At 34.6% G+C, this 19,275-nt stretch overlaps 1 protein-coding gene across 2 annotated transcripts in view; it reads right to left on the minus strand.

Moving 5' to 3' along the window:
* Positions 1–1,496: 1,496 nt before the first annotated feature.
* LOC129274273 (tubulin monoglutamylase TTLL4-like) overlaps positions 1,497–19,275 on the minus strand; it is a 28,685-nt gene continuing 10,906 nt past the window's right edge. Inside the window, exons 8-16 of one of the 2 annotated variants that reach the window (XM_064108757.1) lie at positions 18,875–18,997; positions 17,270–17,368; positions 16,652–16,786; positions 16,092–16,226; positions 15,515–15,620; positions 14,301–14,511; positions 12,924–12,994; positions 7,378–7,478; positions 1,497–6,428 (exon numbers count right to left, since the gene is read on the minus strand). In XM_064108757.1, coding sequence (XP_063964827.1) covers positions 6,257–6,428; positions 7,378–7,478; positions 12,924–12,994; positions 14,301–14,511; positions 15,515–15,620; positions 16,092–16,226; positions 16,652–16,786; positions 17,270–17,368; positions 18,875–18,997 — 1,153 coding nt within the window. In that variant the 3' untranslated portion in view covers positions 1,497–6,256. The remainder of the gene's footprint in view (positions 6,429–7,377; positions 7,479–12,923; positions 12,995–14,300; positions 14,512–15,514; positions 15,621–16,091; positions 16,227–16,651; positions 16,787–17,269; positions 17,369–18,874; positions 18,998–19,275) is intronic. The other variant, XM_064108756.1, reaches the window with a different exon arrangement.

Genomic DNA, 19,275 nt, shown 5'->3' on the forward strand with positions numbered 1-19,275 from the left:
CAATTGTAAATATTGTTTGCAAGTTTCATGCAACACCCACCAAAATGCATATCTAAAATACACACATATTAACAGCATTTTTATTTCACACTATACCCTTGTGGTTTTGTTACAGCAGTTTACACATAATATTCATTTCAATTTTCCTATTCTTATACATTCAAGAAAGTACATAACTGAATAAGGAGAGATGTTGTCCAATATAATTGCTTTTGATATATAACCTTTTTGTTTTGTATGTCTCCTTTTCCAAGCGATGCTATGCATATAATGTCTAAATTCTACTTTACTTATTCCACTGAAATATGTTGAATGAATCATATTTCAATAATTATGTTCTATTCTGTGTTTGATCATCAATTTCCAGATTAAAATCTTCCCCATCATGACATCAATGTGGTTTCCACATGCCTGAAGATCAGTGATGCAACAGTAATATTGTTGCAATATGAAGAACAAACTATCCATGGGTCATTAATGGGGGGGGGGGAACTCAAATTTGAATTGACCTTCTTGTTAATAATGTGCCAATAAGGGTCTGAGCATGTAGACTAGTAGTCAACATGGATGGTCAGTAAGAGTCAGGTTGTGGCAGGAAATATACAGGAAGCAATTTGAAATGATTTCCACTTTCATGTGCTTCTATTCTCCATTTATCATCAACAAGCAGCGTACTTTTGCTTCAACAATTTATCCTGATCTTAAAATGATGATAATGATGATGCACAGCATTTGTGTAGCACCATATATCTGTCAAAGGCATTCAAATGTGCTTTTTGGAGGAGCCAGCTAATCAGCAACAATTATTTTTTTCTCTTTATCTTTGTTTCAAGGATTTGTGCAGATCTTAAAATTGGCAACATTTCTTTTCTCTCTTTCTCTTTGAAACACTGCTGAACAAAGAAAATCCTTCAAAATCATCTTTTATCTATTGACATCATGTATCTACTATTACCAGACATATACTTTTCTTAAAAAGAATGATTCCTATCGTCAATTGGTAGCAATTAATTTCTTCTCTCTTTCTCTGCAATGAGAAATAATCCTTCAATAAATAATAAATTCAATGAAAATCATTCCTTAAATTTTCCGGGAGATGCTTATCTATTTGGAAAAAGTGTGGTACCAAATTGACGGCCTTATTCATTGATATAATTTCCTTCTTCTGTTCTTACATGTATCAACATCATGGACCTATCTGGTATGTATCATATCTAAACTTGGCATTGTAATATATTCTAGTTTACATTTTTTTAATACATGATAATTTGCAAAAAGTTGAAAACATTTTATACATACAAATCAATGTAAATGTGATTTCAGCTAATCGGAAGTCACATATATCATAACCCATATTTCTTTTTTTCTTCATACAATAAATTCTGTGTACAACACAGCTGCACAATCATAAAGAACATCTTTCACTTACAACTAAATTGCAGCTTTTGTTTTGATCACTCTCCAGAAATATATAATTTTTCCTTTTTTTCAAAATAATTTTCTACACAATTCTATCAAATTTACAGTTGTGTCAAAGATATCTAGAAATCCTCAACACACACATGAGAATCTACTAAGCACTTGATTTATATTAAAATACAGTAACCGGACATTCACTCCTGTGACAAATGTTTAAATTTCTCCATATATATCTTCAAAGCAGCAATTGTCACCAGAGAACTGTAGAGAATAATTCATCATCAACTGCAGCTTAACTAACCATATTATGATAAAAAATAAAAATCCCAACTACAATAGGAAATTCTTCCAAAAGTATAATCCCTTACATCAAAGAAATTTCAAACATGCCTTCAAAGACACGTCATGAGATCAAATGATATTACCTAATTATTGGCAAATATAAAATAAAATTTTTGTTTTACCACCACCATCAGTGTGGATTACACACTCACACTCCCAAAATAAACACACACACCAAAAAGGGGAATATTTACACCAAAATATAATTTGAGGCCGCCTGCCACCTATGCCACTGGAATAAAAAGTGAGATGCAATCGCAAAAATTATCAAGAAATCAGGATAGGAAATATCCATGCGCAGTCATAGCTTATCCATCAATCCCTGAACTTTTGCAACACAAGAGGAAAAAAATGGAATGTTAAAAAAAAGGGCATTCCTGGATTGTCTATTTACTAAATATCAGATCTTTTTACTTTTAAAACCAAAAATATCGAAATGGGGTCATCAAAAGAGCAATATTGCCTATTTTCGTCTTTTTTTGTTAATAACTGGGAAAAGCAGGGGTTGATAGGCTTGCCGGTCAATTTTCAATTACCCAAAGGCCCACAAGACTGAAGATCCAGTGCGAACTAGGATTTCCATGTCATCCCAAACCAGTAAATCAGTACAGTTCCCAGGTGGGCCATTTCCATTGACGAGTGGATGCCTTGCACGGGTTTCAAAAGCACCCTAAACACGTATTTGCCATGTTCTGAAAATGCACCCGTTAATAAGACTTGGCGTGTGAAACCCTACCCTTAACAAGTATTGGAAACAAAACTGTACACTTGACAAGTATTCCAAAACCAAATAAAGTTCATTAGCTGTTTGCACTATCACTAGAAGACATAGTTACATGACTGCATATCGTGACTTCTTGAAGATATTTGAGAATGCATCACATCTGTGAGATGAAGGTTAGGATTTATGAGTACAAAAAATGACTAAGGGTTATTTAAACATGTACTGGGATTTGCAATAAATGGGAATTACCATGGACTTTAAAGGTCATGTCCAACCCAGAAAAATGTTGATTTGAATAAATAGAGAAAAATAAAAAAAGGCATAACACTGAAATATTCATCTAAATCGGATGTAAAATAAGAAAATTATGACATTTTAAAGTTTCGTTTATTTTTCACAAAACAGTTAAATGCACAACCCAGTGACATGCAAATGAGACAGTTGATGATGTCCCTCACTCACTATTTCTTTTGTTTTTTATTGTTTGAATTATACAATATTTCATGTTTTGCAAATTTGACAATAACGACAAACTTGACTGAACCATTTAGTACTAAACAATGCTAATTCCACATGTTCAGGGAAAAAATCAATTGTTGTTTCACTTGACAATGAGGAGAAAATTAGAATATTTCATATAACAGAATACAAAAAAATAGTGAGTGGATGACGTTATCAGTCTCCTCATTTGCATACCGATCATGTTTGTGAAATAAAGCAAAAATTTAAAACGTAATAACTTTCTTATTTTACATCTGATTTTGATGAAATTTTAAGTGTTATACTTGTTGGATTTTTCTCTTTTTATTAAAAATGACTTTTTTTTGGGGTGGACTTGTCCTTTAAATAAACCAATGTGTTGTGAAGAAAAGATTTGAATACATGAAGAGTAAAGATATATAAAACATGAAAGATCAGTCAAATGGGAAGAATGATGATATTAAAGGGCGGGATAGATTTGTATTCATACAAAAGAAAAAAGTTTTCAAATATATCTTACAAACTACTAGAAATATCATACTGTCCATTCGAAATGAAAATATGCTTTTGGATTATAATGCACATAAAGAATCTGCAATCTGCAAAATTAAAAATGGATTGGATGAAAATATGAAAATAAAATGAAAAAAGTGGAAAGGAGAAAATCATAGATGGGATCATGATCAGTGTGAACCATCGGTTTCACACAAACTATAAAGACAATGACCATGCACATCCAGTATTAACACAAACCCCATCTCAGAGATTTGAATGGTATCTTTAAGTCTCAAGATAAAATGAAAATCCCTTAGTCCAGCAATAAAGATGTTATACTATCCAAACCTCTAACTCACAGAACCTATACCTATGCAAAAAAATATATATCCTGAAAGTTGCTCCAATAATCGCCATGTTCAGATCCAGCAACTGTGTACCCACGTGAAGTTGCAAAAACTACAGGAATCATCCCAGAGAATAGACCATAGGATACCAATATCACAAAATAATGTACCTAACCAGGGATCCGGTTTCACTAAGCTTGCTATCAATTGTGAAGGGCCAGGAGTGTCATATCCGATAGGCATGAGCCAATATAAGATTCCACTATAAATATCGTTATTATGAATTCTGGAAATTGATGTCAAAATAGTTCTTGGCCAATGAAAATGCAGGATTCTAATAGCTTGACAAGCATTGATAACAAGCTTTCTGTGAAACAGGCCTGATATATAGAATGAATTGAATTTAAATGATATACCATTGAATTGGAAATTGCAGGTGAAATACTGAAACCAATAAAAAAAACATGAAAAGCGTGATTTTTTAAATACTGAATAAGTCCAACAAAGGAATGAAATGCATTATAAGTAATTTCTAAGATTTAAAACAGTGTCAACCAGAACCTGTACATGCAACTAGAATAAAAATAAGTAAATATCCTGTGTTAATTGCAGATAAATTTTACCTCAGCGAGGGAAAAATCAGAAGTGACAACAAATAGATTAAAGGTGATTATCAAATCAAAAATTCACTGACTCCCTTTGCATGTGTTTCATAAATTGTTTGTGAAGTCAAACGTTTAGGAAGGACTGGAATTTGATAACCCAAAAGAAATTTGAATATGATTTTGAGTACGGTAGTATTCAATAATTACACTTAAAGCTTGGTCATCTCGACCTGAGTTTTCAAATCAATGATTTACCCCACTGTTTCTCATCGAACAAATATCCCAATTAAAACAGTCGAGATTATTTCTCATGAAAATAGCAGACTATTTCAGGGGATTATCCTAGAATTACAACCCTGTTATATTTTATGAATTATATATTATACATTATATATTATTTCATCAGACGTTTTCAGCCAAGGTGCAGGAAGTTTGGAATAGTAATGTTTAGAGGCACTGTATGGAATGGTTTTCAATTCAAGAATAGACATATTTCAACACAAATCACTCACATTCATTTCTCACAAGATACAAGAGCATAACAAGGAAAAATAATAAAACAAAATTGTAGAATAGAATTTATATGGAAGAATATAGTTGATCTTCAGCTGAGTTCATTTTCCTATAAATCTAAATCTACAGGCTGCAAACGGTAGTAACTTTGCTTCACAATTTCTCATGAAAAACAACTAACGATGATAAAGCATTACAACACAGTCACAATTATCAGCAACATGAATCACTTTGAATTGCAATGTCTTGTAAAATGATGTTTCATTGTAACTCAAGAATATATCAAGACATCTGGCTTTCAAGAAGATAAATATACAATCATATACAATCAAACATAATATACAACATATACACAGTAAAAGATGAAAGACGAGATATGACAGGAGTCATATAAATAGAAAAAAAGAGGTCACAAAATTAATGATTTAAGTGTACCATTTCCAATACAGACTCGATACAATCAGGAATTGAATCTAACAAGTGATCACATTCAGCTTCACTCAAAAAGACATAAGAAGCATTTCATTTGTAGAAAATGGAAGCAATGGAAAATAGTTTGATAAGAAGGCTTTTTACTGACATTATAGAGAATTGAATATGAGCCACGGCTCTTAACATATAGAATGTTGAACCCAAGAAATGGGCAATGGGGCAGGAAGTATAGCATGGGATTGAATGTTAATGTGCAATCAATTTTGCAAATCAGCTGTACGATCAATCACCAAGGCTCATGTTTCCGGCCCCTGATGCAGAACAAATTAGTTACAAATGAATCAGAAACACTATAATCACAAGAATAACAATGTATATAAGATCAATATCAAAGGTCGACATTGATTTGAGCAAAATGAGAGGAGGAGATAAGGGTGGTTTGTGAGAGAGATGATAAACCTGGCCACAACTATTCATCGAAGACAATACTGGATTGATAGTTTTGATTTTTTTTTTAAGTATATGACAGCAAAAATCATTGATGACGACAAATGGCTAACGCTTTGAAAGATTTTACTTCTTTTCAACTACAAAGGAAGATATTCAAGAAGACAAGAGAAATTGATAGCAATGAAAGGTTGCATAAGAGATAGTTGATTTAAAACATTGGGACTTCACTTTCCTTGTTGCTGGGTGAGATTGGGCATGCTCTTTAAACGTCGAGGATATCTACGCTGGATGCCTCCTGGCGGAAGTCCATTCTGCTTGGCGCTGGCCAGCAGGAACCCGTACCTGGCTCTCAGCGAGGGCGTGTGTCTGGCCGACGAGAGCTTCTTCGGTTGCTTCCACTGGCGGGAGGCTATCTGTTCCGGGGGCATGGAGGGCAGGCGTTGCCCCCATCAACTGGGCGGAGTGGTGCTGTTGCTGCTACCTCCATCCGGGATGCGATGGGAGTGGGGCGGGCGTGGCAGGGTGCGGCCGCCTGGTAGGGAGTGGGTGCTGCTGGAGGATGAGACGGATCGCATCTTGCTGCCACGGCGACGGATCTTGGGTAGAGACTGAGCCGAGGAACTGTGTATGTGGGAAGAAAAGATTACGGACAAACATAAAAGATATGGCTTCCATTTAGAATATCCTAAACACTTTGGAGGGATATAAGAGACTTTAGCACACAATGAGGTATATGGCACAAATTGTGCCTTTGGATCCAAAAGATATCATTAATCACTTACATGTACATATTTAGAAATCAATTTCTTTGGAGGGGGAGGGGTAATGTACATTTTCAAAACTAACAGCTTTGTATAACAATACGGTCTTTCACATCAAGCACGATTCCATACTTGCTATACTTTTACACTCATATTGAGCCTTAATATAGACCTTCCTCCTAAATTGTAATGGTGTGCAAGATCACATTTTCATTCCCTTCACGTATTCATATTTTTTCTTCATCCCCAAAGTCAAGTCAGCTCTCAGAATGTGACTTTACAGTATATAGAGAAATAAATAAAACATTTCTGATCCTGAAAATTTCATTAAAATCAAATATGACATTTTATAAATGAGTGATAGATCTGAAAGTGGGTTGCCAAATATACACCCAATGTGATAAATGCTAGTAAATATTGGCTGCTAGATTCTGTTTCTGTTTCTGGTAACTCCCATAGGATCTCGGCAGGACGGCTTTTTGCTGGTAACGCCAAGCTGGTATATAACCAATTACCAAGGAAACATCTTACGTCTAGGTTAATCAGTCATAGTGGCTGACGTTATAGACGACAGATATTACTCTCTGGTCTTTTTATCAGAGTGGAGACAATGGCAGAGTGGGGATTCAAACTCACAAACTTGAGATTATGAGTCCAATGCTCTAACCACTGGACAACACGACCCGTACAGTAAGGAATCAGGCTTGCTGTGCAAGACCATATAGTTATACAAAGCTGTTAGTTTTGAAAATGTACATTACCAGATGAACATGTACACTGTATATCAGGTTTATAAATTCCAGCCTTACCTCTTTTGCAACGAAGGATGCACAGGCATGGGCAAGCTACATGATGGGGCACTTGACATACGTGGCTCCCGTGTTCCTATCACGCTCGAGATTGGAGTCCACTATAAGAAGAAAATAAAACAGGAGTTGTTAAGCAATATCACCAAATAATCAACCTTTTCTGTACATCCAACCGTCCTTTTTCCTAATTCTTGTACATCACTGCATGAACTATTCACTCCATTCGATAATATGATAACATTAACAACCTTACACTGGAACTAGAAAAAAAAAAAGACATACCATTTCAGGAAGGCCCCCACATATAGGGGTTGCACGTACATAATTTATGGAATTGCCTTTTTTTATAAGTGTAATAGTGACATAAGCACTTTTAAACAATTTTTGGCATGCTCAAAGTTTTATATTAAATATTTGAAAGTGACTTAAGGTACCTATCTCTAGAACACACAATATGTATGTCAAAAACTCATGATGAATGCGTAAAAAGGGTAACATTTTAATCAAAATACACTATATTCACGTCTAATATTGCAAAACATGATATACATGTACGTTGAAATGCAGTGTTGAAACATTGGGTATTTGGGTAGAAACTTTCTTTCATATCATCACCTACATGTATATAATTATAAAGACCAAAGTGTGTGCCGAGAAATTGCTCACAAGCTAAGAAAGAAGAAGTATGACCAGCACGACACAGTTCAATGGAAAACTCAAGCCATTTACTGATTCAAGTGTCATTTGGAATTATCTGTTTTAATAGCATTTTAATGATTCCACAGGATGAAAGATACATCATCAATCACTTCTCAAGAAAAAGAAAGTTAGCCATTTAAAAAAGTCTTGCTTTCATGAACTTTTAATTACATGTACATTTATCTACACGTAATTAAGATTTTTAATAAATTATTAATAAAAGACAAAAATAAAGCAGGCAATTGGTTAATTGATACCTATTAAATGTCATATTTGTTATAAATAGGTCATCAAAAATTTACAGCATACAGGTCACACGAAATACATATATCTTGCACAATACAACATCTATATCAATTTAAATTACCAATTAGTCACACACTAAAATTATTAATTTAGGATAAAATCTGACAGTATCCTCTTCTGATATGCATGTAGAGTCCTGACAAGAACAGAAAAGAAATATCTACAAATCCTGATAACGGTATTAAAAAAAAAATCATTCAACTATTTGACCCAAATTCACAAAGGTCAGTTAATTTGAACCCTTGGGTTATATTTTGTCAATAAAAAATCAAGGATTTCATCATTTCACTGATATTGTCAGAGCTTACGACTTTTATGGAAACAGTATCATGTTTATTCTTGCACCATACACTTTTATATAATTAACTTCTCTCTTTTTTTTTAAATATGTATTTTATCATGCGCTTCTTTAATGGTACAAACTATAATTTTGCATTTTTTCCTATTTACATGTACATGTACCATCTGTCATTTTGTAGATATATTTTGTTTTTACAGCTGAATCAATTGATTGAAAATAAAATTGTACATGTTAACAATTAGCAATCACAATAAAACACTAAGTATTGGAAATTAGTAAAAATGTATTAATTCTATTTCTAAAGTTCAAAGGAAAAACAGTTGACAACATACCACATGGTTACAACCTTTAGTACAATATTCTAAAATGCTAAATCTTTTAATGTTAAACATATATCAACCTACATAATTCATACAAGTTGTTGTATCCTTGTTAAGAACATAACTGCAAACTCACTTACAAATGTATTTTACATGATTTGGACCTTGTATCACATAGTTTAGCAATTGATTATTAAACTGATATGTATGGTTGAATGCACATAATCGTCATACTATTGATGATAATGTGCATGTGAATTGAAATCATTATCAGCCTTTATCAAGTGCTAAAATTTGTTTTACAAGGAATGAGGAGTTCAATTGCTAACGATTGATTTGAAAAATTCACCAACGATTTTTTTTGGGTCTAAATTCACAAAAGAAGTTAAGTGTAAATCAAGATCAAGGGGTAAATTTTTTGTTTTAAACATGGATTACCGGTAAGCAGATTTTGTGTATGATTCCGCACATACACTGGGAAAGGTCCACTATAAAAAAAAAAGATTTTAGCGAAGGGTGATTAATTATAAATGCATGATACTTGCATAGTCCATGGATTTGTGAACCCTCACTGGTTGAAACCTCTTTTTGTAAATACAGGCCTCTTTCACTTCAAGTCTCAATGTCAACAATGGATTAAAAGAAATTAGAATTGGGTAGTTATGAAGGGTGAAATGATGACTACTTACTATGCTTCTCCTTAGAAACATAGGAGTGTTCCACTGATGCAACAATTAAATGGTATGATAGTCAATGGAGTAATTAAAGACTGTTTGAAAAAAAATGACTACTGGGAGCGTTTCGTGAAGACTTGTCGGACAAAATTTCCGACAAATCCAGTTTTATCCGACAGGTACCATAGTAATGGTGGTACACAGCCAATCAAAATCAAGGAAAGTTGTCAGAGCTGACAACTTGTCGGACAAAAATGTTGATAAAATGCTCCCCTGGAAGACAAGACTATTTGAACAAATAAATATCAAAAGAAAAGACCTTTCGAAGAATAGACTACGCTACATAACTCACACACTTAATCCTATAGTACAATATTTTCCTCAAAATAAATGGCTCCTTTCCATTTGATTCAGAGCCTGCGATGGTCTAGCATTTCACAGCAGCATCAACTTCACTTTTCTTCAAATTTATTGTATTTGCTGCATCTTATCTTCGAAAAAATGATGTTTTTTTTATTACTGTCAAATATATGTACCAAATTGACAACACACTCTGAGTGTAAATTTGTGTTTTTTACTCAATTTAAATCAGAAAACATTGGAAAAAATCATTGTCCATTTGCTTTCACATAAATATTAAACTTCAGAGGAGAGATGATTAGGACTACCAATATCAAATTTTACAAAACATGTTAACAAAAAAAGATCAACAAAGATTGAACTATTAAGTAAATATAACATACGTTTTATGCAAATTCTGCCTTCTCCCCCCATGATACAACCTGAACTCCTCGCACTGATTTGAAGATGCTTCCCGACCCCCAACCCTACTTTTGCTTGCAGATAGTCTTTCAAAAGTACAGGGACCCCCTCCAACTGCTTATTTTTCAAAATACTTCACAGTTCTGTAAAGGAATCCTTCAATATGAATGCAAGAAAATACCATTCAAAAGTTATTTTTTCAACCTCACTGACACATTTATGAAGACATTAAGAGATAAAATATGTTGATATAGATTGAAAGGCTATTGGGGTGAATTGCAATAACATAAGTCGGGATTGAATGCAGCCATGTCATTTTTATTCTCCTCAGTTGTACTATATTAGCTGTTTATTTTCATGAGGGTTTTTCATTGTTAATTTTTTGTGAGAGGAATGTCCAACACAATTCAATATCATGAAAAATATCATTATTGACAAATTTTCCTGAAGTGTTGAAAGACTCTGGTGTACATTAGCATGAGCCACATTATGTACATGTACATATCCCCTTACCTGCCACTTGTATTCTTATTCTTGTAAATGGCAAGTGAAGATACATGTGGTGATTTGTTTTTTACCAGATTACTAAGAAAGCATGAATGCTTGTAAGCAAGCAACCAGAGGACCGACGGTTTAAGGTCCTCTCCGAAGGACCTGGTACTGAGGACTAATGCCTTACAAAAGGGCACTAGCGCACCAAGTGGAAATCGAACCCGGGTCACCGGAATACGAATCCCCCGCTCTACCGACTGAGCTATCGCGCCTCTGCAACCCTGGTATTCTGATACAATACACAATGCCACAAATGGTGGAATATTTGTACATTTTTGTATGAATGTGTACATATAGTTAATGACCCATGAGTACGCTGTAGAAATACCACCACCACATTTTCTCGAGGATAATAACAGCTTTTATGCAGTAAAAGAAAGGTTTTAGAATGTGTGCCCTTTTCCCCCAAATCAAATTGATTGTATGTGCATCCTGACACACATTTCTAACATGAAATTATGACATGAAACTATATATATATATATAGGGACAGTGATTTTCCGCGATCGCGGAAAACGGACGGAATTCACGGAAACGGCCTTTTGAAACGGAAAGTGGCATTTCAAACGGAAAATCACGGAAAACGTATTCTCCCTCAAAATACACAAAATAGCAACAGAAATTACTCCAAAATCACAACAAAATGTGAATATTAAATGGCCACAAAACCCCAGAAAACACGATCTCACTTCGCTACTATCATGACAATTCACACATCGTGACTGCACTCGACATCAGCACACTCGAATCTACCCCGCACCGTACCCCTACCCGGCCGGCCAGGTTGGGCTTCACATATGCACACCTATCGTTCAACTACACGGTCGTGAGTTGCTGCCCTCTACGTTTGAAGATGTAACAGCACGATATCGTGGTCTTAAAATCCAAGATGGCGGATTGGCAAAAGCCGTTGACTGATGATAACGACGTCCAAAAACCCCCCAAATTATCGATGAAATATCATTTCACCGTGAAATAATGCTAATAATATGAAAGGTGAGGATGTATGCATGCTAAATCGGTTCATAAAAATATTTTATGCACCCGCATAGATCCGATTAGAAAGGATTCTATTGTGTTGTTGGTACAGTAGCAGATACAAATTTTGACCAGTGTGATTTTGCTATTCAATGTGTAAACGGAATTGTCGCTTTTCCGTGTGTACAAAGTCTATGGGGAAACGGAATTTCCGTTTTCTGACATGCTGAAACGGAATTTGAGATTTTCTGAAACGGAAAAGGCAATTTTTTGAAACGGAAAATCACTGTCCCTATATATATGCTAATGTATGAATACACTACACACTATTAAAATACCTACTAAATAAATAGAAATGAGAAATGGAAAAGTGTATTACAGAATGAAAAGAGTGACGTTGATGATGATAATGATGAAAATTCCAAACAGCAATCTATAAAACTAGATAGATGAATGTACAATATGACTAATATCTACCAAACTCTAATATTAGCAATCCGATGCCCCTTTCTCATTCTGGGCTCCAAAGCACAAAGGTTTGCTATCAATTACTCAACTGCAGTGGCCAATCAAATTCATTGTGGCAGGTGCATTTTGAATGAAACACCAACCAAGAACCAATCAAGAGTGTTCTTTCATATTCACTCTCCATTTTAAACCTTGGTGTTACAGAGCCCACAGGGGAGCATTTCATGAAACAAATGGCCAGTGACTTTCAATGACTACTTGTCATAAGCTACCAAAATCCTTGCATCTGATAGGCTCAGAGCAAATCTGTCAGTAAAAATCACTGACTGTTCGTGTCATGAAACACTCCCCAGATTTGTGTCACTGCACATTGAAACATACCCACATGAGGAGCGCAAAAGTATCAAGAATCATTCAAGTAAACAACAAAACATTGAAAGAGGAAATTATACAAGCTAGAAAAAAGTTGTAATTTGTTTGACTTACAGTGTGACTATCGTCCTTGTTAGTAGCAAGGTGTATCCCCTCCATACAATAATCTTCCAAAAGAGCTAGTCCTGCAAAACAAGGGATATTTTTCATTTTAAGGAATATTTAAAACATACGTAAAGATTTATTTATATTTATTATATTAATCTTTCTAATTCTCCTTGTATATTGCCAATACCCCAGATTACGAGCCAACTTGGCAAGATGAGTATCATCTAACATTCTAATCTTACAAAAGTGTATGGACCATTTAATCTTTTTCCTTCCAGTGATTCTCTGTGAAAATTTGAATTTTACATTTGAGGATTTAATATCAATTTCTCTTTTAACACTCATGGGTAGAGTATAAGTAGAGTAGAGTACAAAATATTTTTTTAATCTGGTTGGATCAAATGGTAGTTTCATTTATATTTTATCAAGCATATTTTAGTTCATATTGCACATAATCACAGGGGCATTCAAGAGGTTTATCCTACAATGATTTGGACAAACTTGATGATTTGTACCACTTGCTCTACTAGAAGATGGTCTAATTCCCAAATCACCAAGCACCATCATGGCTAAAGAAATTTGGTCTACTATCAATTTTGTGTAATTACCACTTAGTCCAACCAGGTAAATAAGAAATTTGAGGCTTCTTTTGACAGCCTACTATGTAAATCTGCAACATTGGGTAAGCTGTAACATTGCAGTGAACAGGGATCTTCTGGGCTCTTTTATTTTCCAAGGTTCTATAGAGCATTTTAGGAGAGAAATCACCCAAACCCCCATGTAATTTTTTGTCCCTGGGTCCAACCAACACTTGGTCTAGTACTCACTTGTCATATCTACAGGTATAATTTAGTCTGACGCCCTGATGGTATAACTCCCACTTCGTCTACGTCAGGGGCGGATCCAGGATTTTCCAAAAGGGGGGAACATTTTTCGGATAAAAAAAAGTTTTCATCTAAAAATGAAGGTCCTTTGGTCCTCGAGAAATTTGAAAACAAAAAAAAAGGTCCTCACTTTCAAATTTTGATTATGGCTCTCAAAAGGGGGGGGGGCATGAGCTGGCTGTGCCCCCCTGGATCTACCACTGGTCTACATATTATTTTGCACTTTGTTAGTAGACATACTGGTTGCAGACGAACTAGTGTTAGACCATGTGGGAGACACAATGGAAAGTAGACAAAGTGTGTGTAGACCAAGTGGTAATTTATCTACCTGGGCTACATTTCATAAAAAGTTGACATGATAGGAACTATTGCTGGAATGTCAACTACCACAGCAACAGTGAGAATTCTGCTTCCTGATTGGCTCTTCCAATGAATAATGACATTCCAGCAAGGGTTGCTATCATAGCAACTTTTGATGAAATGGGGCTTGATGACTCACCTCTCGCCTGTGTCCGATGGTACTTCCTCACCCATTCATCAAGGAGGATGTTGTAGTAGCGAGGAGCCTCAAAGAACCGATGGTACTTCTGGGAGGTGGGACTCGGGAAGGCTCGCTCAAACCCGCCCCGCCGACTGAACTCATCCTCCGTCTGGACCAGGTGCCGGATGTCATCGGGGGTCAGCGTGTCAAGGATGGACATCTTACATTGCTGGTAAACGAAAATTCAAAATTCAAGATTTATCAGAACATACTGTCAAAGCTTAATACCTAGATTGACAAAATTAAAATTACACAAAAAACAAGCAAAATAACAAGTCAAGAAATCGTGAAAAAACAGCTGCATATGTAAATAAAATATCAAATATTATGATAAATTCTAGTGGTAGGAGGGGAACTTGAACATAGGATGAATCGATGCTTTGTCAACAAACTTTGTATCTAAAAAGAGAAATGAGTACTTAATCATAGGGCTGATTTTAATTGATTTATTGATTACAATGATTATTTACAATCAATTTATAGTACTCTCTTTGTGAAAGATTCATTGAACTTGGAACATATATTTTTTAATTGAAGGTTATGATTTTAAGAACCAATCATCATGTAAAGATGTAGACAGCACCAAAACTGTGTTTCTTGTATGAATTGCAACTAACGTGGAAGCTTATGTACAAAGAATGAGCTCTGACCTTGACTGATCTAGGCCCTGTAGCATAAGGTCTAGCGATTGATTGTTGGGCTGGTTTCTATGATTGATTGCAGTGATTACTGTGTATGATCAATTGTGAATATTAGTGCATTGATCAATAGCTAAGCTTTATGTTATGAGGCCCAGGAGTTCTTGTTAAATAATTTGAGATATTTGATGACTCTTATGTATAATTCTTACAAGCTGTAAACAAGTGGCATGAAAATCTTCAACACTGCGAGAGAAGCAGCATCTCTATCTTGCAGGCAAAAATTATTTTGTTGTTTTCAGGGGCTACGTTTCACAACCCGCTGCCAAAATCTGCAACATTGGATAAGCTTTAATATTGCAGTGAATGGCGATTTTCTAAGGACTATTTTGAGCATTCCGGGGGCAAAATCGCCCCAAGGCAATTATTTCCCTGCCATCTTGCCTTGTTTGGCAGATGAGACAAACAAAATAACTCGGGAAGTAGGATGCTTCCTCTAGAAATCATATGACACTATATGTGAACAAGCCTTACCTCGTCTATATGCTTCTGTGTGTAGAATGCATGCTTGGCCCGTTCATCCTTGGCTAGATGATTGGTGTAGAGATTTTTGTTCATGATCACGCTGCTGTAGTCGACCCTGCAAGGGAAACACAAGCAGTTATCTCATTATATACTCGGACCTAGTGGTCCCTGTATAAAATCCATGTGAAATAAAGAATTCAGTAGTCAACATATTAATATGTAAATAGCTATAGCAATTGGCAATCTATAGAGTTATCATGTTCATGGAATGATTGCACTTCCATTTCATGTCAACTAGTATGCGTGAAAGCCTAATTCAACAAAATTATATGAAATTTTCACTTTGCCAAACATTTTTCACTAGAATTGTACAATGCGACCATCCTGATAGGCTTTCCACTCTGAAGAATAAATGCAAACTTCAAAGTAATCTATAAAACAAACACAACTTGTAATCAACTAATCAGAGAAGTCCATTATGGATTAGTGCATTGACCTTTTCTTCTTGGTTCAAATACAAATATTTCTGCCATTCACAAGATACAAGGAATGTTCCAAAGAAAACGTTTGATGATTTAATACTCACTTTGTCGTTCCATTCGGAGGTAGCACTGACGTGAAAACATCATTCTTATCGGGGATCATAAAGCTGCTCATATTGAGGAGATCCTTGATCATTTCACCTTTGACCTGAACATCAAGCTCCGCGTTGGAATGTAGACTGTTACAAGAGAAAATCACATCATGAAAGGGGACTTGCGAAAGTATATTGGAAATTTAATTATCAAGTCCCCAGTTTTGGGCGATATGAAAAATTGATAAATGGAATTCGAGAAGTACATACATACAAATTTTCTTTTAAATACAATAAAAAAGAAGAAAGAGGTGTTAATATACAGTATTTACAGAAATAATAGAAAATGCAAGAATAGGAAGATACCCAATTAATATACCAATATGCATAAATTGTCAAGTAAATTATCAAAAACATATGTTACACAGTTCTTAAAGAAGACATCATTTTATCTTTCAAAATACCATTTTCAAGATGAGTATGCACTAATAATTTTTTTCATAAGAATGCATTTTTTTTTAATAAAAAAAAAAAAAAAAAAAAAGCATGATTATTTTGATTGATGACTTTACCTTGGAGAGATATTGACCTCTAGAATCCAAGGGCGTAGATTCTCATCCAGCATTATATCAAAACCAAAGAGTTCATGGACGGAGAAACGACTTTTACAGTTTGCCTTGATCATACTGTTCACCTGAGACTCAGCACTGTAAGAATTACAAGGTTACAGGAGGAAAATTTGTAAACCTACCATGACATGACACCATGTTAGCTTCACATTACTAGATTATTCTATGTATGATTCGAATTCTTCTATAAGAAGATGCTTAAGACAGATTAAGATTCAAAGCTGATTATGAAACCCCCTATGCATTTATGAACTTCCATGCGTTTTCAGTTCCGAATTTTGATCTAGATAAGAAATATAGCCATTACAAGATTTTGGACTTTCGGGTTACCCTTAATTAAATCGTATATATTCCCATTGAATCCTGTATCACATGGACTAGTTCACAAAAACCACCTGCTTATAAAGTTTTCTTGTCTCCCTTCGTGGTTCATACAGATTTGACTGAAATACCTTCTAGAAAATACAAAAAAATATTAAAAAAACATCATCCCCCCTCTCTTCTTTGCCTCTTTTCATCAAAATACGAGGCTTAATATTGAATGAATTGAGCCTTACTCACCACACTATTGTTTTGACAACCACATCTTTGATAGACTCCCATACAGCATTAGTGTCAACACCATCCTTCTGCAGAAAGCCCCACAATGCTTTCAAACTCCTGCAAAAAGAGAAGAGGGGTAGCAATGCAATAATGATGCAAATGACATTTCATTAAAAAAAAAGATTTCCTTTTAAAATAGTTCTAAGAATCTTTCTGTCCTCATCCTTCCCGATTAATAATTATTTTAAAAAAACCTGAAGGTAAACGGATTTCTCTATATTAATTGAAAAACAAAGAAATTCATATAGGGCATCTCATTTTTGATAATATCAATTAAGCACTAGCACTATCCATGAACCCATGATGACCTTCAGTCAACTGACCTACATTAAATAAAGAGCAAGTTCAGAGGTAACTGACTGGGAAAGGAATGATGTACATTACTGAAATCAACCTTCCTGTAATGAACATCATGCATCCTGTCACCCCACATTCCAAATCAACAATGATGTTGATTACATCACGCCACCTGTCAATTATATTGTGAATTTCACCATGCTGGGATGTCAGCAAACTACAACCTAGTACATATCTTTCAATCAGAGTTTTCATATCAATTATATATTCAATTAAATCAGTACGGTTGTTGACCTTGATTACTATAAATTCAATTAAATCTGCAATTTATTACTCAAATTTGTAGTGAAATATGTACCTTGACTTCACCACAATGCAAAGTCAATTACTTAACTTGTTGACTGATTTTGGAAAATACGGTTTCCAAGGCAAAACCCTGCTTTTTTTCCTTTCCCTATAGAGAAACTGGGACGTATTACAAAATCAGTCATGGATAACTTCAAATAATTAATGAACAGTTTGTTTTTTCTTTGTACATGTAACTAGGATCACTTGGCAGGCATAATATGATTTTAAAGAGAAGTCCAACAAATCCATATCTAGTCCATTTGAACAGTTAGTAAGCCTGGGACATTGAAAAGTTTGTTTTGAAGATTTTTTTTTTCAGTGCTCAACAGTTTTCTTTTTGCCTATACTGGTTGACCAAAGAAATACAGAAATACAATAGAAATTCAGTGTAAAGAATACAAAAAATTTACCAGTTTAAAAACTAAATTTCCTGTAAATTTCTGAAGATTATAAACTTTAAATTAATCAATTGAGACTATCAAAATAAGGTTACCATGTAAAATTATCATCTTTTTTGCTTGAATTAATCAACCTGTAACAATACAATTTAACATTGCATTTTGTTTTGGCACTGACATCACTGTCATCTCATAATCACTCCAATTGAGTTAGTACCGTTAAGGGGTAAGGGGTGAACAGCATAGCAAGTGCCCCGTTTCATAAAGACTTACTGTATTTCATTTTATCGTACTTCCATGGAATACTTGATAGTAATTTGCTGCTGGACCTTGTTGCCATGGTTGTTACCATAATAATGGCAGTGTTACAATAGTTGTAACTCTTTATAAAATGGGCCCCCGTTGTAAACAAATAAGGTAATGCCAACAAAGAATGCAACTAATGTTACAGCCAATAAATTCAATTTTTATAGTGTATCAGCAGAGGACATAATTTTGTTTCTTCTTTGTATCAACGTACCATTTGTGGCCTTGGCATGCCGTGCTATCTGAGTTAGGAGTGAAGTCTGTGTTCTTCTTGTTAATGCTGTAGTTGGTCAGGTGCATGAACTTGTTCGACAAGCTCTTCATAGAAGAGGAGTATCTGAAGCAGAAAAATAGTTTGTATTCATTAACATTTTATCGCTTACTCCATTATCATTTAAAAAAAAATTGTATCTTGTGAATTTAGATACTTACAGTGACTAAGCATAAGTACTTCAAGTTTTAAATTGATTATAGTTTGATTCTTAATTTATTTCAGCTGATAAAACAGCCTCCTGGAATATGAAAAATATATCATATTTATCACCAAGTACTTGTATCATATTTCACATTTTTCTCCAAATAATGAAAAATACACAATGATTCCTCCAAAGAATG

The sequence above is a fragment of the Lytechinus pictus genome, chromosome 13, assembly GCF_037042905.1.
Source record: "Lytechinus pictus isolate F3 Inbred chromosome 13, Lp3.0, whole genome shotgun sequence".
In the NCBI taxonomy this organism is placed as follows: Eukaryota; Metazoa; Echinodermata; class Echinoidea; order Temnopleuroida; family Toxopneustidae; genus Lytechinus; species Lytechinus pictus.